The 23,842-nt window shown below is 50.6% G+C and overlaps 1 protein-coding gene across 1 annotated transcript in view; it reads left to right on the plus strand.

The window, feature by feature from the left end:
- PLEKHG4B (pleckstrin homology and RhoGEF domain containing G4B) overlaps positions 1 to 23,842 on the plus strand; it is an 87,532-nt gene that overhangs the window by 9,791 nt on the left and 53,899 nt on the right. The window contains 2 exon segments of the mRNA XM_055086384.1: positions 12,648 to 12,845; positions 22,604 to 23,828. Of these exon segments, the coding sequence (XP_054942359.1) occupies positions 12,648 to 12,845; positions 22,604 to 23,828 (1,423 nt within the window).

Consider the following 23,842-nt stretch of genomic DNA (forward strand, 5'->3'; position numbering starts at 1 on the left):
TCCCTCAACTCCACCCTCACCCTCACCCTCCCTAACCCCCAACCTCACCTCCACCCTCACCTCCACCGTCCCTCACCTCCACCCTCACTCACCTCTATACTTACCTCCACCCTCACCTCCACCCTCACTCACTTCCATATTTAACCTCCACCCTCACTCACCTCCACCCTCACTCACCTCCATACTCACCTCCACCCCCACTCACCTCCACCCTCACTCACCTCCACACTCACTCACCTCCACACTCACCTTCACACTCACTCACCTCCACACTCACTCACTCCCTTCTTTTGTTCAGTGTGGTATGCCCATTTATAGTACCAATCAAACTGAAAATTCAGGGTTAAACTTTGGTACAGGGGCTGAGAGCTATCCCCTTATGGGCTCAAGGAAACCCACATGTTATAAGCAGACTAGCCATATCATTTATTGTCCACATTCGAACACTTTGTGGAGAAAGAGAGAGCTATTGCCTTGACCACAGGTGAAAACCCAAACTGTGTGGGAAACCCTGCCCTGGTTGCCGGTCTGTGACTTGGGGTATGTCCACTTCCTGGGGTCGTTCTTCTCCGTGGGTGAGGAACGCTCGTGCACAGGTGTTTGCCCACATCCCTCCTGGACCAGGTGTGTGACTGCCAGTGTGAGCACCTGAGAGACGGGCTGTGCAGACATGCTGCCTGCACGGCCCCCTGCAGAGCCCCCAGCCTGCACTCATCCGGCTCTGCCCATCAGGCTGCTCGCATTCTGAGCCCAGCTGCCACCGGGTGCTTCTGGTTTGCGCCAGCACCACCCCCTCTATCCTGTGTTTGCCCCCAGGGCTCCCCCTGGTGTTTAATTGCCACGCCCTTTCAGAGTGTGGTTTGGGGCTCCAGGGTTAGCTTCATCTTCAGAGTCGACATCCCTCCCAGTTTTGTTTGGCAAGTCCTTCTCTGTCCCTCTCAGGTCCCTTTCTCAGGAAACCCAGGGCCCATTCACATGGCAGGAGCCACACACGCCCTGCCTGTCTGTGCCTGGGACCGTTATGCTCTGTGGTCACTTTCTTGGGGCAGTTCGGTGGCAGGGAGGGTGCATGAAAAGCACCGTTTAGCATTGCAAGTACACACAGTACAGGTTTCTTATTAGAATATCTGTTTTGTTCTTCTAATCATGCATATAGAGTTTGCATTTCCCCTCAAATACCTTAAATTTTGCTTAAACATGCTGCCACTTGCCTCTGCCTTCCTGCTCTCCAATATGGCTTCGTGAGGTGTCCCTGTAGCGCTTTCCCTGCTAGAATGTCTGCAGACTTGAAGCTTTCACCGCCCCTTCCTTCTGGAAAAAACAAAGGTGCTCCAGCCCAGGCCCAGGCCCAGCCCCGATTGCAGACAACCTCAGCCCCGTGTCAGCAGTCTTCACCTGTCCCACCAAAACTAAAGATTAAGGTTAAATCTTGAGGTCCTTTAAAAAAGCACAGGAACCATGTGTAAAAGCCCAGACATTGTGGGCTTCTTACCTTAATGGTTATCCAATTAGGATCTGGTAGCAGCTACCTTCAGGGCGCCATCAGGCAAGGAACACTGCCAGCCTGAGGGGCACTCTTCCAGGGTTCCTGCACCCTGGTTTGAAGAACCCCAGTCAGACTGGTTCCCAACTTTCCTCGCAGCTGCTGTGTCACAGCTGCGGCCGGGGGTCCCCACTCAGAGGATGCTTTGGAAGATGTTAGTCAACATTTTAAACCTAGTAGTGGAAACACACAATATCACTTTCCCACTTACCCTCTCTGTACTTGCTGCTTCTTTATTTATGTAGGAATGTAATCCAAAAGTGTAAAAAGAAAAGCAAGCATAGAAAAAAAAACATGTAATTGGTGATTTAGGTGAAATCTGCTGTCAGATCTACAATTTAGAAAAATTAATTTCAGTCGTCCATTGAGTGTCATCTAGAATTCGTTTTTTCTCTGTTGGAAACATGCCAAAGGCGTAGGGAGGGAGGCCAGGTGTGCTGGCTGAAGACAGGATGCCAGGCAGACGCCCGCAAAGCAGCTGGACTCAGACAAAAGGGAACTTGCTTTTGAAGGTGTTTTGTTTTGGCTCAGTTTAACAGTGATGTGAACAAAAAAGGACAGCAAAACCTTGGAGGGATGAAAAATGAGTTTTTATCTTTATACGTGAGAAGCCACATGTCTGATTGAGCTGACAAATTTCAAGAGCACTTTCCTTTCCTGACAAAGGGTTTTCCAGATAAATTAAGCAGGAAAGAATGGCTCCTATCAATTTTTCTCCGAAAGAACTGTAAACATGGCTGCAGAGGCAAATGGTGTCCATTGGCCGAGCAGCCCAAACTCGTCTGCAGGCCTCAAAGCTCGCGCACACTCTGCTGGGACTGGGTCTCCGCGGAGGACCCAGGGTATAAAAGTTAGGTTTGCTGTAATGAAGACTACGGGAGATTTTTCTAAGTTGACGTGATCTTTTCTGGTTTAGAATGAACAAAAGTCTTAACTTCCAGCTGAAATCATATTTCATCACGAGGACACCAATCTGCACTGATGGTGGTTAATGGCAGTTTTGCGCACTTTTTATCGAACACCTTCAAAGAACTAAATGAACTAAAGAACTAAATTCAGCCAAAATGCCTTAAAAGCCAACATTTCATTGTCAGTTGGCATTTTGTATTAAAAAATAAAAAGCTTTGAATTCCTTTCAAGATGAAATACATTGTTACCTTGTGGAATAATTGGTGAATTAGATTCATAGTAACCTTTCCATTTTACAAATGGAGAAACCAGAAGTGCAGAAATCTCGGGGACTTTGTGCTGTGCAGCAGCTGATATAGAACCAGGGTTGACATTTACACGCCCTCACCTCAGCCAGGGGACGCCCTCCACCCCCAGGCCAGCCTCCTCCTCCTTGGCCCCTCCACGCCAGCCCCCTCTGGCCCTCCCTTCCTTTGCTTCCCCGGTAGGTCCGTTTCCCCTCTGTGCTGAGGGCAGGACCATGTCTGTTTGACTGACCACCGTGGGATCAGCAGGTGAACAGTAAGCAGGGGTCACTCCCTGGTCACTGCTGGTGCGGTGGGCTCCTGAGCCCAGGGCAGGCTTTGGTCTGGGACTTTGTGTTTGCAGCTGCTTCTGTCCTGGGTAAAGACCAAGTGAACATGTGATCGGGCTTCCCTTGTGCATCCATCATTGTCTAACGGATGCTGCGTGAAAGACCCCTCCCAAGACTTTCACAGCTCCTGAGTTTGGGAGCTTCTCGATGGCTTATGAGGCTCTGCTCCCGGCCCCGCCTCTCGGGGCTCGGTCACCCAGGAAGCTCCAGCTCAGGACTCTGGAGACAGCTCTGTCCCTGCCGGTGCACTGCAGAACACCTGTCCAGGGGGCCCCTCGGTGGAGATGTGTGCCCTGCCTGCCCTCGTGGGAGGTGTCCCTCGGACGCTGTAGTCACCAGTGACCCTGAGTCCCAGGGATCATCACACCAGCTTTATCTGTGATCAGGTAAATCATGGAACGGCCCCTCTCTGGTGCTGCGCGGCTCGTGGAAGGTTCCAGGTAGAGCACGAGGCTGCTTGCAAAGCTTCTGCCAGAACTGGCGTCCACGCGGCCACCACGTTTCCTTGTCGCACGGCCACACGTGATGCGGGCGGGCAGGGCATGCCGTCCTCCCCGGGGAAGCAGGCATCCCTAAACAACAGCCCCACAGAGGGGTTGCCCTGTTTTCTGCCAGCTCAGCACCTTAGTGGAACACATTTCCTCTGTCCGGCATCCTGGAGACTGGCTGCTCCCCAGAGGGATCTTTCCATGTAAATTAAGCTCTTTTAGAGTCCGAACTTCTTTGTCATAAATATTTGGTCCAACATTCCTGTGCCCTTCTCTTCTAAAGATGCTGTGGCTGTAACTCAGCTCCAACAACAGGCAGGGTGGGCCACACGGTGCACTGGCTGAAAGCAGACCCTGGGTTTGGAGACACGGGACGAGAAGACAGTTAAGCGCTAAGTGAGCAATCTGAGCTCGCCTGGATTAGGGAAACCGAGAAGCATTTGTGGAGGGTGTGAGGTGAGCTACAATGGCCCAAGGGTCAGGGCCCAAGGAGCACTGGCCGGGAGAGGAGACTCACCCCACAGGTGGCAGATGCTGCCGCCTCGGCCCTGGAAAGGTCCAAAGGTGGTGGCTGGATGGAGAGGTCCAGCTCCTGCTTCCCCAGCCAAGGACAAGCAGGTCACACCAATGTTGATCTTGTAAACCTTCCTCCCCCCAGGCCCTCTGCTTAGAGGCAGCTGCAGCAAGGCCGTCCTAAACCTCCAGTCCCCTGTGGATGGACGCCTCCCCCCGCACCTCGGGATCGGCACATGAAGGGCCTCACTAGAGCTGGTTCCCACGTCCATCTCTGACTCCGGGACCCACCGGCATCTGAGAGTCGAGCAGGTGGCAGGAGCTGCCGAGGCTGCTTCCCACGGGCCTAGCAGTATTCCTGCCCCTTGTTATGAAACCCCTGCTCTGGCTTCATAGTTCGTTGAACCCGTAGAACCCAACTCCTGGATATCTGCTCAGAGGAGCCAGAATTTCGCTGGAAGCAACTGCCTTTTGCATCTGTCTTGACACCTGCAAGGGGTTTAACTAGAGACCCACATCTCCGTCCGGCCCGCTGCTCTCCCTCTGCAGCCGGCAACCTTAGCAGCGTTGGGGCGCTCACTAACAGACAGCCGTGGAAGGTCCAGTTCAGGAAGGGAATCGCAGGCGTAGGAACCCTGGTTTGCGCTCACTCAAGATGCTAAGCCGGCAAGTCATTAATACCAGAAAAGACCGGGAGGACTGGAGAGCCAACCCCAGCTCAGAGAAGAGGCTCTCTTAGAAGCTCTGTCGACTGCTATGAAATTTAAGGACCCTTGTTTGAATATGAAAGAGCTAGGAATAGCATAAGGTGGTTCCTTCCTTAATTATTTTCAGTGATCTGAGGGAACACAGGCTGCTCTGTGGAGACACTGGGGCAGGTCCACGTCCAGCCCCCTCATTTCTTCAGATGAAGGTCCTGGTCCTTAGACTGAAATTTTCCTTTTGGGATTTTAAAAACACTTTAGGCCTAAATACAAAGAGTTGGGGTTTTTTAATACTAGCATATTTATTTATTTTAATACCTTTTGTTGTTAGTTTGATAGAAAAATCTGTAAGCAGTATTTAATGTTTAATGTAATGAATATTTAGCACTGCATTCTTAAAAGTTAAAATTAGAGAGTGTTTTCTCATGACTCTTCTCTGCCAGCTCCACGCACTGCTGAAATCCACTCTAATGGCTCCTCGCAGGACGGCCAGAGCAGATCTTGATGGAAAACAAGGCTGCAGAAGTGAGACACGGAGTCCAGGGATGTGCGTGGCAGGAGTGGAGCGAGGGTGGGTGTGCAGGTGTGTGTGCATGCGTGTGCATTGTGCGTGAGGAGGAGATGAAGGTGCAGGGCACGGTTCTCATGGGTGCATGCATGTGTGCACGTGGGAGTGTGTGCGTGTGCGCATGTGTGCACGTGGGAGTGTATGCGTGTGCGCATGTGTGCACGTGGGAGTGTATGCGTGTGTGCATCTGGGCGTGTGTGCGTGGGTGTGCATGTGGGTGTGTGTGCATCTGGGCGTGTTGCGTGTGTGCGTGTGTGCACGTGGGAGTGTATGCGTGTGCGCGTGTGCGCACGTGGGAGTGTATGAGCAGTATTTAATGTTTAATGTAATGAATATTTAGCACTGCATTCTTAAAAGTTAAAATTAGAGAGTGTTTTCTCATGACTCTTCTCTGCCAGCTCCACGCACTGCTGAAATCCACTCTAATGGCTCCTCGCAGGACGGCCAGAGCAGATCTTGATGGAAAACAAGGCTGCAGAAGTGAGACACGGAGTCCAGGGATGTGCGTGGCAGGAGTGGAGCGAGGGTGGGTGTGCAGGTGTGTGTGCATGCGTGTGCATTGTGCGTGAGGAGGAGATGAAGGTGCAGGGCACGGTTCTCATGGGTGCATGCATGTGTGCACGTGGGAGTGTGTGCGTGTGCGCATGTGTGCACGTGGGAGTGTATGCGTGTGCGCATGTGTGCACGTGGGAGTGTATGCGTGTGTGCATCTGGGCGTGTGTGCGTGGGTGTGCATGTGGGTGTGCATGTGGGTGTGTGTGCATCTGGGCATGTTGCGTGTGTGCGTGTGCGCACGTGGGAGTGTGCGCGTGTGCGCATGTGTGCACGTGGGAGTGTATGCGTGTGCGCGTGTGTGCACGTGGGAGTGTATGCGTGTGTGCATCTGGGCGTGTGTGCGTGGGTGTGCATGTGGGTGTGTGTGCATCTGGGCGTGTTGCGTGTGTGCGTGTGTGCACGTGGGAGTGTATGCGTGTGCGCGCGTGCGCACGTGGGAGTGTATGCGTGTGCGCGTGTGCGCACGTGGGAGTGTATGCGTGTGTGCATCTGGGCGTGTGTGCGTGTGTGTGCATGTGGGAGGACCGAGGTACGAGGCGCAGTCCTGTCCACTTGGCTTCCTCTGAGGTTTGCTCGGTGCAGACTGTAGACAGCAGGCTGGAATATGCGGCTTTCTGGGGCCTGCCCACTGGGACGTGCTGACACAGACCTGCCTCTCTCAGGCTGTAGGAATTAAACACAACGGGCTCATTATCATCTCGGCAGCCGTAAAGTCAGCTTCAGCCCCGGCCTCTCTCACTGCTGGAGGAGGGCATGTGCCCACGAGGACAGCCCCTGGTGTCCACGGGACACTTCCTCCTGGGAACCTAGCCCACGCAGACACCCTCCTTGGCCCACTGGACTCTGCTGAACCCCCCCTCTCAGCTGCCCATCTCCCATCCCAGGCACTCAGGCCCTGGCCACATCCTGTCCTCCTGTTGTGGGTTCCTGGGTAGCACCTGGCTATCGCAGGAAGAGAGAAGGAATCCCTGGAATACTCCTTGCCCACAGCTGGCCCCTGCTTCCGTGGCAAGGCCAGCCTAGACCCCGGGCTTGCCTGTCTGCTTGCCCTGTGCTCCCGCCTGCACGTCCTGCCCCCGGATCTGGCCTCGTTCCCTGGGGTCAGGTTTTGGGGATCCCCTCCCCCGCAGACTGTGAGTTAGTGAAGGGCGGAGTTGCCCTGGGCAGGGGCTTGCCGGCTGTGTTCGCGTGGACAGAGGAAAGGAGCCGGGCCAGCCGTGGGCATCCTGAGGACATAGCCTGGTGTGGGAAGGGGGCCTCTGGCCACATCACAGTGGCGTCTGTCGCCAGCATGAGACGTCACCACGAGGCCCAGTGGCTCAGCCAGGCCACCCCTAGGTCCTGAGAATTCCGGGTGGGACTGTAGCAGCAGACCTGGGTCCCAGGTGGGCCAGTGTCCCTGGGCTTCAGGGAGGACAGGCGCTGGAGTGAGGGAGGAAAGCCGTGCTCCTCCTGCACAGTCACCACTCTGGGCTCAGTTATAGCCGAGAGGTTTAAAAGGTGGCTGTTGGATGGGCTGTGGAATTCAGAGAGAAAGGGTCTCAGCAGTCGAGGGCTCCCTGGAGCCCCCTCCCCAGCTGCCGGCATCCGGAGTCTCCCGGAGGCTTCCTGTGCCAATTTCGTTAGAAAGCGGGTCAGGAGAGCTAGACATGTGCCAGAGGCGGCTGCTCACCAAGGCCCGGGGTCTCTAAAGCTAGGCCAGCGGGATTTGGGGCACACGATGCTTTCGGTGACCTCCGAACTCTTCCAGGAGCCTACAGCGCGGACCTCAAGAGGCCCAGGCACTTTCCCTTCCCAACGCTTCCCTCCCTGTGCAGCTTTGGGCTTAGAAGCATCTTCAGCCTCCACAGCCGGGACGGCCAGGAATCCCTAACACGCAGCAGCTGGCCAGTGGAGAGCAGGGCCGGGTGTAGACTGGCCAGGTGTGGACAGGCTGGATGCAGCCAGATCTGGTATAGACAGGCTAGCACACCAGCCCAGCCAAGGGGACCAGGCTTCCTAGACAGGTTTTCTTTGACTCAAAGGTGGTTTCTGGGTCTCTGCACACAGGAAATCAGAGATGGCCATCGGGGCCCTGGACAGGACACCGGGGGCCGTCACTGGGCCCTTGCAGCAAGGAGGCCTCTGTTAAGAGTACCTGAGTGGCTGCAACCAGGTTGGCTGCCCGGAGCAGCCCTCCTGGGGGGTGTGGGTTTCATGCCAGCCTCCTCATTCATGCCGATGGGGCCGAGAAAGTGGCCATTGACGGAAAGTGGGCCACAGGGAGGCCCATCGTGGGCACCCCTCCCATCCCCGGGGCCCCTGCTCGGATGGACTGCCGGAAGAGTTCCAGTGTCCCATGATGGGTACCTGCTGCCGCCCTTACAGCCTGATTTTTATTTATAAAATCTGGCCAAGGCAAAGGCCACATTGGTGAATTTCTGGGGTGGAAGTGCCTGGCTGACAGGCACCCCAGGTCGGATGGTCCCATCCTAGGCTGTGTGCCATCTGGGGTACGGCTGGGGGCTGGTCATGGGGATGCGGGAGGCGCCGACTCCCAGACGAGACGGGGGCCCTTTGTGACCGCTGCCCCCACCCAGCCCCCGACCCAGGGATGGTGCCTCTGGGACGGTGCCCCAGGCCACTTTCTGTTTGCTCTCTGCACCCTGACATCGGCACACTGGATTTTCAGAGCAAGGTGACATGACTGTGTCCTGGAGAAGCCCCAAAGCCTGGCTGAGGGGGGTGGACAGGACTGGCTGCCCGGTCTTCCCCTTAGCCCATCTAAGACCCCGTCCTGTGTCCTAGACGCACCCTACTGTCCCTGGGCGTGATGACCCAGATGTCAAGGGGTCACCCACAAGATTGGGCATCTGGGCTTTCTGGTCGTCAGGGTGGCCGCAGGGCAGGCGTCCCCAGGGTGGCTGTGCCGACGCCTCTGACTTTCTGGCACTCTCTGTCCCCATTGTGACGTGAGGGGCTGCACTGGGTCAGAGGCCAGCCCACGTCTGTTCAGGGTAGTGGGGGAGGGTCTCGGAACCTGGTCTGCGCTGCCTGCTGCGGACCCTCTCTATCCAGCTCTCTGTCGTCTTGGGAGCCTTCCCTGGGGTGGCCCCTGCAGACCCTCTCCTGATGTGTGGGCTGCCTTGCCATGGCTGCAGACGGCCTGCGGCTCCATCCGGGGTTCACACCCTCACTCATCCTCAGGGATGCTGCACTTGAATTAAAATGTGAGCACTGCACGGCGGGCCAGCCTCGGCTGCATCTCTCCAGCCGGCCGGCCCCTGGACGGGCACCCTGCTGGTCCCTCGCCCCGTTCAGCTGGCATCCTTCAGTCAGCACAAGCCTCCAAGTGAGAAGAAACTCCGTTTGCCGTGACATTTGGCTGTTCTTGCCCCCGGGAGGGAGAAGCAGGTTGTTTCCATCAGGCATCTTTCCCGAGTCTCTGCGACCGGCCCCCACTAGGCCCCAGCCTCTGTCTCCTCATCTCCAGCACACGCAAGGTTAGAGGGTCACGGGGTGGGCCTGTGCACCGAGACTGGGTCCTCTCCTGCAGGCGCAGGGCAGGAGGAACTTACTGCCATGAAGTCACTCTCATGTCACCCAAATTTTACTAAACTTAGCGGGGGAAACAAATCTGTCGTCAAGAGTGAAGCTTTACAGTGTTTTTCCAGATGTAAATTTTCTGTTGTTAAAAGGCAAAAGCAGTTCTGCTGTCGGCCAAATAACACAGGATTCTCAGTGCAGCGGAATGGTGATCAAGTGCCTTCACACCAGTGCTGTCTCAGCCATCCCACTAATGTCACAGTCTAAGCCACGGTTAGACTTATAATCAAGCAAACAGGCTCAGTCCTACGTTCTGAAGCCAGCCATGTCCGTATGTGCGTTTGCTTCAAACGGGAATCCTGAGTTGTTTCCGAAGTCGGTCCTTTCCTGTCTACTTGGGACATTTTGATGGTTTGCCGGGTTTCGGTGAATGGGTGAGTTATATCACATGGAGAGCGGGGCCAGGTGGAAACAGTTAGAAACGCTCGACGGACGTTCTCCCTCCCTGTGTCCTCTCCTCCTCTGCCTCTGCTCCCAGAGGCCTAGGAACTATTTCAAGAATTTGCCCACTTGGCTCCCTACTTATCTAGGTGTACACACACAGACATAAACATACAAACACACACAGACACCCCACAGAGCCTCTGCTCCCAGAGGCCTAGGAACTATTTCAAGAATTTGCCCACTTGGCTCCCTACTTATCTAGGTGTACACACACAGACATAAACATACACACACACACACACAGACACCCCACAAAGACACACACATAGACGCCCACGTGCACAGACACACACACACACCCCACACGCTCACACACAGACACACACATGCACAGACACACACACACACCCCACACGCTCACACACAGACACACACATGCACGCGCAGCCCAGCAAACATCAGGGAAGACGATGCTAAACAGAAAATGTACCAGATGATGGAACTTCACCCTTTAAGATGCTAAAACAATGCTCTCTTTTTAAGCATTTCTTATGGAAATCTTTCTGAAACATACTGTATGCTTTCCTGTTCTCTTAAGCAGAAATGAATGTATTCAAGGTAATTTGGTTTTGCTATAATGTAATAGTTTCTGCCTCTGCTCTCAGGCTCCTGTATGTCTGCTGCCCCCGCTATAATTTGTGTGCAAGTAGGAACATTTGCCCATACCGAGCACGCCAGCCTGGGGCGCCCCTCAGGCTGCAGGGCGGTTCGTGTCTGTTCTGGGGTGCAGGCCCTGGACGTCCACCTCCAGTCGGGTAACCTGGCTGGCCCATCAGAACTCTCTTCCCAAGGACAGCAGTCTCCGGGGTGGCAGGGGGCTCCCACGGCAGTCCCCCGAGAGCGGTGACAGCTGGACAGGGCTGCGCAGGCAGCGCCCTCGGGCAGAGGAGTCGCTCCCTTGGCTTTCCCAAGGCTTCCTCGACTGACCTAACCTGGGAAGTGGCCTCTCGGACGGCAGGCAGCTCCCCTTGGGCAGCTCTTGCCAGGACCAGGCTCCGAGTGGGGGGACCACACAGGGCATGGGGGCTGGTGGAGGGGCATCCCCCAGGCTGAGTGCAGGGCCAGACCCCGTCACCACGGGAACCGAAGGGCAGAGAAGGGGCCTGGGAGGCCGTTGCTGCCCCGTGGGTGACCAGGGCTGTGGGATCTCAAGGAGCGGCCCCTTCCCCCCGACACTGGGCAGGTTTCAGAAGGGGAGCTGGTGAGGTGGGGGCCGATATCGTGCTGACCACAGCCGACCGAGGAGTCGGGACCTGCCCCGTGGGTCTGGGGGAGGAGCGGGCCTGGGTTTGGGCGTCTGAGGGGCTGGAGCACGTCTCTCCCACGGAGGGCCTGACGTTTGCATTTCAGTTCAAAGCAGGTCCTTAGAGACTGTGCTCCGGGCCGCACCCACCTCCTTCCAGCCGGTTTGTATCTCCAGCAACTTCCCAGGAGGCTGAGGCCTGCCCCCACTGCTCCCGTCAGCCCCCGGACTGATGTTTGTTTGGGACTCAGGGGTGAGTGGAGTTCTCGGAAGCCAGAGCACATGGCACTTTGGGGAAGAATGAGTATTTAGAGAATTCCTGCTGACAAGGGAGTGGCCCTGTTGGCCGGGCAGGAAGGCCTGTGCGGGCCTGGGAGCCTCACCAGGCTGACAGGGAGGTGGAGGGGTTCCAGCCTCTGAACTGACCCTGCAGCACATGGCTCTCGGCTCTCGGCTCTCGGGCAGGACAGACGGCTTCTCTTCAAGTCCTCACTTACTGCAGACTTAGAGGATTCACTGCTTTGTTTTCAATTTCCTTGGGAAAGTGTCTATGATTAGCCATTCAGAGGAGTCTCAGACGGTAATCATTGTTCCTTTAAAAATCAATTATGCAATTTTAACCTCTTTGGCTTTTAACTGTTATTTGTGGCCTTGCATTTCCTCTCCAAACACATAAACCTTATGGCATTTCCTCAGGAAATGTTACATCCAAAAATAGAATTAAGTATTTTTTAAACTAAAAGCTTTCTGTCTTTATATAAAAGCATGTTGCACCAAAATTTAAAGGGGAAATCAGATACCATTGATAGCTGGTTTTGGAATGACTGAATGAGCACAATTCTGGGATTTTGATGCAGGATGCCCTAATGGTTTCTATTTAAATTTAAAAAAACCATCAGTACAAGTAAAATGTATTTCCTAGGATGAACTTCTTTTCTAGGTATAAAATGGCATATGGACCAGCTCTGTCCTCCCCACAAGGGCCCCCCATTCCCTATGCGGAGCCAGGAGTGCTGGGGAAGGGGGGCCGGGGAAGGGGGAAGCCCCTGAGAAACTCCCCATGCTGCACGGAAGATCCTAAAAAGCATCATTTAAGGTGCATGTTTCAGAATTTGATGGGATGGAACTTATGTCAGACCAAACTTGGTGGTGCCTCCTGTGATAACAATGACAGCCGTCCCTCACAGGCATTAGGTAGGCTCCCCTCGTGCGCACAGGTGTCAGGTAGGCTCCCCTCGTGCACTCTGTGACAACGTGAGGGCCAACAGATCCTCCCCAGCAGGAACTCTTCTCTGTGCTGGGGATTCGCCCGTGCCTCCCGTGTTTCACAAAGGTAACTCACATCCCCGGACATACGACGGGTGCCTTCACGGTGGACACCTCAGTGCTGGCCTGTGAAGGTGTCCAGTGCACCTGTCTTATTAGATGTATTAAATTTCTCAAACCTGTCTTCCACTTCAGGATCTGGACTCCCTCGACACCTACATACAGAACGCACTCTCTGCCCTCTACCCACCTTTTGAGGCCACGGCAGCCACGGTGCTCTGGCAGCTGTTCAGCGTGGCCGAGAAGCTCTACGGCGGGGACGGGCTGCGCTGCCTCATGGACTTCCTCATCCCAGCCAAGAGGGCCCTGCACCACCTGCAGCGGGAGGCCTGCGTGAGTACCTCCTCGGGATGGAGCCCGTGTGAGGCTCGCCCGTTCACTTTTGACTAGGGAGAAGAGGCAGGCAGTGTTTTAATCTGGTAGCTGGAAAATAGCTAATCTGAGCCGTAGGGATTTTAGATCCAGGGAAATATGCTGGTGAAGGAAGCAAAGGAGGATATGCTTCTGTGCATTTCAGACTAATCCAGGGGTTAAGCGGACATCATTCAAGTGAGCATCTGTTGTTTTCTTTCTGAAAGAAAGCAGGGTATTATTAAAAAATACAAATAAATTGTAGTCTCAGCCATTTTTTTTGTAGCATTTAAACACACGACTGGGGAAACCATCCCATTTTCCTCTATTCCATTGGGTCCTTTGGGCAGTGGCTCAGCTTATTCCCTTTGGCTTCTGGCTCCACCTTTTCCTGGTTCCAAATACTTGGTGAAATAAGGCATATGTCCCAGAAACAGGGCTTCTCAACCTGCCAGTGAGCATGGAGCCCACTGTCTGCAGACTTCTCTCTGGTGCCCCAGGGAACTCTCACTCCAGTCTATGTACGAAGGGACTAAGTCCCCCTCCTGAGTGGTCATCTCAGAACGTACGGGAGCAGTTCCAGTAGATACAGACAGACCCTGCTGAATGAATCTCTTATGTGTTGAGTTTATTTGGAGGATATTTTAATGGGAGGTTATTTCTGAGGCAGTGTTAAAACTAATGGCAGCCACCTTGCAGGTATGTTGCAGTGAACTGCTGCAGAGACTCATGGCTAGATCTTAAAAAGTAAGATCTTTATTAATCGTCACCTTTTACTACTCCATTCATATTGAATTAGGGCTTTTTGAAAAACTACCACTGGGCTACTTTGATTTATTAAACTCTTTGAATGTCTTTTAACTGAGTGTGGTAGAGAAATGACCATGGATATCCTAGATTTAATTCTTTGTTTGCAGTAGTCTGCCTAGAGGATATTTCCTTCATGATTATGTACCTTTTGCGCATCTAAAGGGTATTTATTGATAGGGAAGAAGCAGAGAAATTTGCCTGTCAGGAGATAAAAGCAGCACACAGTGCCAAACTGCTTTAAGTTGGATCTGAAAACACTTGCTCCCTTTCAAAGGCATGTCTTGAAAAGCTGTTCGGAACTAATGTTTTGTCTCCTTTCTTCTAATTTTCTTTTTCCTTCCATTTTAACACGTCATCACCCTTCCCACTTCCAAATTGCTTATCTTCTGAAAAAGCCATATGAATAATATTACTCTTTAATATGGATGCATTTTTACAAGTATTTAAAAAGCATAAAATGAAATTTAGGGACAGCCTTACTATTTTCATATTTATATTGCTTTTTACTTTTTAATTAAGAAATTAAAATTTGATCATCTATATGACATAGGAGAAAATGAACTTATCTTGAGGAACTGTGAATATAAAAATATTTTCGTTAATGTAAATTCAATGCAGTTTTTATTCATTTACCAAGTATCATCGAAGTATGTGGCTTGGAGATCATTATTAAACATATTAATTTTAAGATAAGTTTCTATGTTAACCTAAGAGTTCGATGACCACAATTTTCCCATCCCTCTGTAGAAACCAGAAATGCTTAAAATCACTCACTGACTTATTTGTAACTTTGTTTCATCACGGTTTGTGTCAAAAAAATGCTTGGAGAAGTTTAAAGAAGAGTTATCAGAAAGATAGATAAAACAGAATGTTTCTGCAAGGGGGGAAAGCAGGGGCGAGGGATTAGAACTTAAAAAATGAAATCAAATGGAAATCAGAAAAGGAGAAGGGAATAAACAAGATAAAAACATGGAGATAAAAAGTACAACATATATAATAACAGGTTGAAAATGGTAGGCCAGCAAAATTCTAACCAAGGATAATGGATGTAGCGATGTTCATAGCAAACTACATATAGTAAAAGGCAAATGCATTGATAGGGCTAAAGAGGACCATTCAATAATAATACTGCTAACAACCAGGAAGGTATAACAATCCGTAAACTCCTAACAGCATAGCCTGAAAATGCTTGAAGCATAAATTGAGGGAATTACAAGTGGGAGATTTCACCTCCCTCCAAAGCAAACAGGAAAAGCAGGCCACATATTACTTAAAATAAACATCTGAACACGATATCTCTCTCTGCTAACGGGCATGCGTGGAGTGCGGAACCCAACGATTTTAGAATACATATAGTTCCCAAGCACAAATGGAACCTTCTCCAAACTTAACCAGGATTTGATAAAATTCTAGCCAAGCTTTACCATTAGAAGATATACATTTATCTCAAGAATGTATACAATTAGAGAATGTTAAAGAACATACATTCTTAAGCATTCATATACATTTACCAAATTTGACCAGAATTGACCATTAGCAGTAACATGTTAACAAATACCAAAGAATTGATTTCTTAAGACCACAAAGCAATAAAACTAGAAATCAAGTTTTTAAAAGACACCCTTCTATTTGGAAATTTGTAAATGTACTCCTAACAGAGAACCACAAAGGAAACTGGCAAAACAGTTAGAGCTGATGAACAGGTGAGTCCTGTTTCCATTTAGGATGTCGAAGTGTATGAAAGACCTTTCCTCTTGCCAAAACAACAAGAAATTCTGATATAAACCAAACAATTACACCTTCCCTTAAAGCCGTCCAAGAGCTGTGGCTACCCAAAGAGCTAAAAGAACTTAACCATGGAGTGACAGTGCCTTCCTAAGTGAGCAAAAAGCAGCAGACACTTTCATCCCTGGGGCCAGTCACTGCGGTTTCAGGGAGGATGGATGAGGAGCTGCCAGAGAAAGACCATCTCTGCTCAGACCGGGAGGAACAGGACTTCAGAGACCTCAGGGCTGGAATATCAGGCTGGAATCTGGAGGAGCCTCGAATGTAACGATAATCCTCTCTACTAACCCTAGAAATTCTCTGACAGGAGAAGTGGAGACTGAGGGGTGGGACCAGAAAGCAAAATATATCAAAACCTTAAAATCACACAAAGTGTCGTGATTCCCAACTCGCATGGTCTCATGGTCTCACAGTCTGAACATTTTCGTCTCATAGTTTTAACATGTCCCAGTTGAGAAGTCCAGCAGCGGTTGGTACCAGGCTTCCCTGGACGGAGAGTTGTGAACCCAACCATTGGAGCACTTGAAACAGTTGGTAAACCGAAATTTATGAAAGTTGAACCAAGCCTCAAGCAATGTAAATTTTATAAGCTATTCTTGGTGGCCAAGAGAGTTAGGGGCTGAGCTGAAAAGTGAAGAGATACCTCACTGGACTCCTGGAGAGTTTAAAGCCACAACCCACCCCAAACTTGCTCTGTTTCTAAGCACTTTAAACTGATGAACCCTTCATCCTAGCCGTCTAACAGAGTAAAGAGCATTTCCTCTTTTTAAAAAATTATCTGCTTTAGGCAAAAGCTCAGGCATAAAATTTAAAAATTACAGAATGTGCAAAGGCACCAGATTATCAACCCATAAAAAGGAGAAAAAATTGTCAATAGAAAGAGACGCACAGACTACCCAGGTTTGGAATTATAAGGCCGACTTTTTAAAAACAATGATAAACATATTAAATAATCTACAAGTAACTATGGATGAAGTGGATGAAGAATTTCAGGAACGATTTGGAAACTGTAAAATGAGAACAAAAAGGAAATCTTAGAACTAAAAATACTGTATCTGCAATAAAAAAAAAAACCAACTTACTGGATGGGACTAATGCAGACTGGATGCAGCAAAAGATAGGATACATGATTTGAAGACATGCCAGAAGAAATGAGGCAGATGGAAGCACAGAGAGGAGAGAGAGGAGGGAAAAAGGTGAGCAAGCTTCAGTAACTTATGGGAGTATCAAGTCAGACATACGTGCAATCGGATCCCCAGAAGGGGAGGAGTGAGAAAATAGGGCCAAGAAAAATATTTAAAGAAATATTGTTGGATAATTTAACAATTTGTTAAAAAACACAGATCTAACACATAGATCCAGGAAGCTCATCAAACCCGGAGCAGGAAAAATACCAACAGAACAACACTTAGACACATTGTAATTGCATGCTGAAAACCCATCATAAAGGGGAAATCTTAACATACAGGGGCAGAAATAAGAATGATGGTGGCTTTTTATCAGAAGCACTGGACTTCAGAAGACAATGGAAAAATATCTTTAAAAAGTTAAAGGGGGTTGCCCTGGTGGCGCAGTGGTTGAGAGTCCGCCTGCCGATGCACTGGATGCAGCAAAAGATAGGATACATGATTTGAAGACATGCCAGAAGAAATGAGGCAGATGGAAGCACAGAGAGGAGAGAGAGGAGGGAAAAAGGTGAGCAAGCTTCAGTAACTTATGGGAGTATCAAGTCAGACATACGTGCAATCGGATCCCCAGAAGGGGAGGAGTGAGAAAATAGGGCCAAGAAAAATATTTAAAGAAATATTGTTGGATAATTTAACAATTTGTTAAAAAACACAGATCTAACACATAGATCCAGGAAGCTCATCAAACCCGGAGCAGGAAAAATACCAACAGAACAACACTTAGACACATTGTAATTGCATGCTGAAAACCCATCATAAAGGGGAAATCTTAACATACAGGGGCAGAAATAAGAATGATGGTGGCTTTTTATCAGAAGCACTGGACTTCAGAAGACAATGGAAAAATATCTTTAAAAAGTTAAAGGGGGTTGCCCTGGTGGCGCAGTGGTTGAGAGTCCACCTGCCGATGCAGGGGACCACGGGTTCGTGCCCCAGTCCGGGAAGATCCCACATGCCGCGGAGCGGCTGGGCCCGTGAGCCATGGCCGCTGAGCCTGCGTGTCTGGAGCCTGTGCTCCGCAGCGGGAGAGGCCACGACAGTGAGAGGCCCGCGTACCGCAAAAACAAAACAAAACAAAAAAGTTAAAGGAAGAAAAGTCAACCTAAAATTCTATATACAGCAAAAAAATACCTTTCAACAGGAAGATAAAATAATGACATTTCCAGATAAATAAAAGAGTAGACTAGCACAGATGCTATGCAAGAAATGCTAAAGGGAGGTCTAGAGTCTGAAAGGATATGATACCAGGTAGAAGCTCAGATCTACAGAAAAATGAAGAGCACAAAGAAAGGCTAAATTTGTAAGTGTGAATTTCTTTTAAAAATTAGTGACCACACACACACACACAAAATTACTGACCACTTAAAGCAATATATTGTGGGATTTATAACAAATGTAGCAATAAGACATATGACAACAAAAGCACAAACTGTGGAAGGGAGTAAATCGAATTACAGCATTTAGCATTATAGCTTTACAATGCTAAAATTATAAATTTGAAATTATAGCTTTAGCATTTCTTGCATAGCATCTGTGCTAGTCTACTCTTTTATTTATCTGGAAACGTCATTATTTTACCTTACTGCTGTAAGGTTCTTACATTGTTTTAAAGTAATAAACTATTGCTTTAAGATAGACTGTGATGAGTTAAAGACGTGTATTGTACTATTGAGAGCAACCACTAAAAATAACACAGATAGGTATAATTAAAAATTCAATAGAGGAAATAAATGGAATCTAAAAAATAGAAGAGGAGATAAAAGGAAGAACAAAGGTACAAAGATAAGGCAAATAGAAATTTTATGCCAAGATGATAGACTTAATCCAGCCGTGTCAATAATTATATTAAATGTCATTAAGTGAATTTAACATTCCAAGTAAAATACAGAGATTGTCAGACTGGAAAAAAGGCAAGACCAACTAAATGCTGGTTATAAGAATTGCCCTTTAAATGCAAAGACAATCCAAAGACTAAAAGTAAAAGAATCAAAACAGATATACCATGTGGTCTGAGAAACGCAAAGCAAATGACAAGACACAAGTTTTTGCTTACTAATGAACATAAAAATAGACAGGTTAGTATTCAAAGCAGAGAGAGTTCAATACGACAGACAAGGTGATGCTCTTCCCATTGTGGTGAAAATTGGGATGACCTCTCTGGAAAGCAGTTGTTTTAATATGTATGCAGAATCTTTAAATTGTCATACACAGTTTGACTCAGAAAGTTTAGCCACAGCAAGTGATCTAAAATGCAGTGCCAGATTCATTCCCAATAATATGTGTTGCAATGTTACTTATAATAGTAAAAAACATATCCTAATATACATATTAGGAGAAAGATTAAATCAGTAATGTATAAATATGATGGATTAGTATACACAGATTAAAATATTTTAAAGAAATGTTTTTAAATGAGGTAATGATGGTGATAATAATATTAAGCCAAAGAGAGGTTGTAAGTTTGTTTTATATCTGTGTTTTTCAACGTACATTTTAAAAACAAGCACAAGAGACTTCCCTGGTGGCGCAGTGGTTAAGAATCCACCTGCCGATGCAGGGGACACGGGTTCGAGCCCTGGTCCGGGAAGATCCCACATGCCGCGGAGCAACTAAGCCCGTGCGCCGCAACTACCGAGCCTGTGCTCTAGAGCCCGCAAGCCACAACTACCGAGCCCGCGTGCCTAGAGCCCGTGCTCCGCAACAAGAGAAGCCACCGCAACGAGAAGTCTGCTCGCCGCAACTAGAGAAAGCCCACACGCAGCCAAGGAAGACCCAACGCAGCCAAAAATAAATAAATAATTAAAACAAGCACAAGAGGCCATGCAGTGACCTTAGCATGTTGTGCTGTTGAAGGCCTGTGAGTGTGGATACAGGGCAGTTCTGCTTGTTCTACTTTCTTCACTTTGGAAACATCCCCTAATTAGCAAAATAGAAAGGAAACCTTAAAAAGTTGGAGATAAAAGGTGATGTTGTGGTCTATGGCAGCTTTAACTGACTGCTCAGGACTTGGGTGTGTAATTCTCAGCCCTGGCTGAAACATACAGACACTGAGGAGGCAGCAAGTTGCGTGTGGCAGCCAGACTCCATGCACAGAGCTCAGGCCAGGGGCACGTTGAAGAACACCTAGTCACCATCTGGGAAGCTGGTCAGTCTTCCTGAAATATGAACAAATATGTTCAGGTGCTTCTGGTGCCTGGTAATGTGTTGTTGAGCGGACCACCGGGGCACCATCCTCTGCCACAGGGTCGGGGGGACAGGACCCCAACAGGCAGATAGTTGGGACGGTGTCCCATGGACACACGCCGAGGGAAGCTTGTCCCTCGGTGCCCAGTCAGGCCCAGGAAGGTCGCCTGTCCCCTTGCCCAAGACAGCCTGGACAGTGGGTGGTCTGCACGCGGCAACAGTATGTGAAGTTGTCAAGGACCCAGGGAAGCTCAGCTGTAGTTTTCACATTTCATCCACAGCCAAGTCCCTGTTCTGGCTTCTCCAAGGGACCAGAAAAGTTTTGTTTTGTTTTGTTTTTAGTCACCCAAGCGGGAAAGGAATGCTGAGATTTTTGGATATTGTAATAACTGATGTGATGTGTCTATGATGATTGAAAACCTGCTATGATCTTGTGACATGCAGGTTCCTGAACCGCTTTGTGAAAGCTCCTTATAAAGAAAGACTCTGCACTTGTTTTTAGCAGCTGAACTGTAGCTCTTAAACAGTGAAGCCCACCCACCTCCTTTTGAATAAAAAAGCTTTGGTTCTAACACCTCTTCCTTCAAACACCTCAAACAACCTTTTTTTGATTTGTTTGGGGGTTTTGGGGGGGGGTTTTTTGGCTGCACCGCCCGGCTTGTGGGATCTTAGTTCCCTGATCAGGGACTGAACCCAGGCCCTTGGCAGTGAGAGCATGGAGCCCTAACCACTGGACTGCCAGGGAATTCCCGCAAACAACCATTTAGAGAAGGTGTTGAAATGAGAGAAAGAAAGCTCCCTTTCAACCTGGAGTTTTCTCAGAACTGGAACTATTCAGAACATGACTATATTTATAGCATCTGTTGAATTTGGATTCCAGAGGAGTAGAAAGATTTACAATCAAAACTGTAGAGAGTTTGCCTTTCAGAACTGTGGTGGATACGTGTCCGCTAACGGTGAGTGCAGAAAAATTACTGTCTGTTAAATGTTTTTGTAAAATCTCGCACTAACTAAGGCAAAAATAGGACCACAATTCACAGAAAGAGCAAAAGTACATGAGAATTTACAGAAAACAAGCATCAGAAAACTGTTGGCTTCACAGTCACGTGATTAAGGCAAAAATAGGACCACAATTCACAGAAAGAGCAAAAGTACATGAGAATTTACAGAAAAGCATCAGAAAACTGTTGGCTTCACAATCACGTGATGTGAATTAAAACAACAATATTCTACAGCATACGTGTTAATTTAGGAAACGGTTTCTTGATGTAAAGGCTTACTCTGCTAACCAGCGGGCACGGTGCTACCTTACTGTGATACCCTACTGCTGACAGTATGTCTCTTGATGACAAATTGGTCATACTGTCAAGAATCATAAAAGACATTCATAGCCCTTGATCCTGTAATCCTAATCCCAGAAAATGATAATTTAAAAGAAGAAGAATATCATGAAAATGATATCATGAACATGTTCCTTGCATTTTTAATTTACAATAGAAATCCATAGTAGCACTGTTGATTCTGAGGATAGAGGATCGTTAAGTAGCCATCAAGATGGTAACTGAGTAACAGAAGTGCTTGCTCAGGGTGACTGCTGACGTGAATACCGAATTCTGTCTACATTACTATTGCAGTTTAAATAACTAATAATAATAAACAGTGGATGAGGGCACAGAAAAGTTAAAAGTCTCTAGAGGTATATCAGGATGAGATTCTTTCTTTTTCATTTTCTGTATTATTTAATTAGGGTTTGTGCAGTAAGTCAGTGCTGGAGTAGGGAAAGCTGCAAAAAAAATGCTGGAACTGGGCTTCCCTGGTGGCACAGTGGTTGAGAGTCCGCCTGCCGATGCAGGGGACACGGGTTCGTGCCCCGGTCCGGGAAGATCCCACATGCCGAGGAGCGGCTGGGCCCGTGAGCCATGGCCGCTGAGCCTGCGCGTCCACATGCCGCGGAGCGGCTGGGCCCGTGAGCCATGGCCGCTGAGCCTGCGCGTCCGGAGCCTGTGCTCCACAGCGGGAGAGGCCACAACAGTGAGAGAGGCCCGTGTACCGCAAAAAAAAAAACAACAACTGCTGGAACTAAACCTAAACAGTAGAATGCGATCCCATTTCAGAACTTGTATCTGTAGCTCTGGCATGTGGGCGTCCCACCGCTGTCCCCTAACAACCCGACACCCTCCTGCCCCACGGAGACACTGGCTCATCCATCCTGAAGTCGAAACCTTTTTTCTAGAGCAAGTTCTTCTCAAAGAGGTGGTCAAGGGCTCACCCCATAATCGACAGCTTGGTTGCAAACTCCAGTGACCCCTTCAAATAAGCAGAAAGGACGGCTGCTTTGGGTGGGAGCTGGCGTGACGTGGGGGTCCTAGATCAGTGCCCTCTCTCCGTGCTCCCCACCCTGCAGTTCCAGGGGCCGGGCTCTGCCTGGGAGCTGCCCGTGGGTGCCGCGAGCTTAGAACAAGTGCTGCAGGGGCGAGAGGGTGAAAGCCCAGCCCCTGCCCGGGTGGGGCCGGCCCCTGGGAGCGGCTCGCCCCGCAGCGCCCGGGGTTGAGACTGTGCCTGCGGGGTCTCCCCGTCCGCAGCTGTCCACCTCCCCCAGCCACCCAGGAAGAGCGGTACAAATGCGTTTCTAACCGCCCTGTCTTCGGTCCTGACCCCTTTGTGTTCTGGGGTGCTGGGGGGCCCAGTCGCCCAGCCTCCTGCTGGACAGAGACCAGGGGCTCTGACAGGTTCCACGTCAGCCGCTAATCTCCCTCCCTCCCTCTCTTGTCCCAGGCCAGGTACGCAGGCCTCCTCTTCCTGCACGAAGGGTGGCCGCTGTGCATCCACGAGAAGGTGGTGGTGCAGCTGGCGCCCCTGCGCGGAGTCAGGCTCAGGCCCGGGGACTTCTACCTGCAGATCACCGTGGCGGCGGGGAGACAGCCCGCCAGACTGGTCCTGAAACGCCTCTCCCGGCTTGGACGAGGCTCCGAGGAGGTCACTGTCCCTGAGACCCTGTACGGCTGTGTCTTCACGGGACAGTTCCTGGAACTGGTGAACGGGGAGCAGAACAGTGTCCCCTTGCAAAACTGCTTGCTGACCTCGGGCTCGGCGGTCTACCGCACCCCCTGGAACAACGTCACAGACCCTGTCTTTGTCCCCGCCACCGGAACCAACCCGCCCAGCCGCCCCAGCGGTCCTGGGCCGCAGCAGCCGCCGCCCGGCAGCGCCTCGGAGGCCCCAGCCCCGGCACCAACCGTGGCCAGCCCCGCTCCCCAGGGAGGCACGCCTTCCAGGCACACCCCAACCCTGCCCCACTGCGGCGGGCATCCCAGCAGGGACCAGCCCCGCCGTCTTCCTTCCCCAAGAAGCGCTGAGTGCGAAAGCCCCAGGACCCTGTCCGGGAGTCCCAGTGGAGGCCTCACGGGGGTTGGCCCCTCAGAGCAGGGCCCCTGGGAGTGTCCTGGGAGCCCTGAAGGACCGGGAGGGAGGCTGGACCCCATGGACAAGAAGGACGGCTCCAAGGCCCTCGCCTTGCACGCAGAGGGGGGCAGCCCGAGCTCCAGGAGGCGGCCGCCCAGGGCCCCAGCCGGTGTGGAGGCCAGACGCTGGTTCAGGAAGTCCTACATGGAGGCCCTGCAGAACCCTATGCCCCTGGGCTCCAGCTCTGAGGATTCCATCGGGGACGAGGCCTGTGGCTCGCAGACCCGCGGCCGCAGGGCCAGGGGGGCCAGGGCAGCGGCCACTCTTACCCAGAAAGAGATCCCTGGCCCTGCGGGAGACCCCCGGGAGATCCCGAGTCAAGAGAGTGGTCCAGGAGCTGCAGGGAGGACCCTTCCCAGGAGCTCTCGATCCTGGGATAGGCCCCTCAGAAGCTCCCGAGGTGACACCCGGCGGGCGTCCCAGCACTTAGCCAGCACCAGGCCTGGGGGTCTCCTGGGAGGACAAGCTGTGGGGACCAGAACCACAGGCTCCAGCTGTCCAGACACGGTGGAGAGTCCTAGCTGCACAGGAGAGGATGGTAAATGACCACCC

Source organism: Physeter macrocephalus, chromosome 8, assembly GCF_002837175.3.
Source record: "Physeter macrocephalus isolate SW-GA chromosome 8, ASM283717v5, whole genome shotgun sequence".
Lineage (NCBI taxonomy): Eukaryota > Metazoa > Chordata > Mammalia > Artiodactyla > Physeteridae > Physeter > Physeter macrocephalus.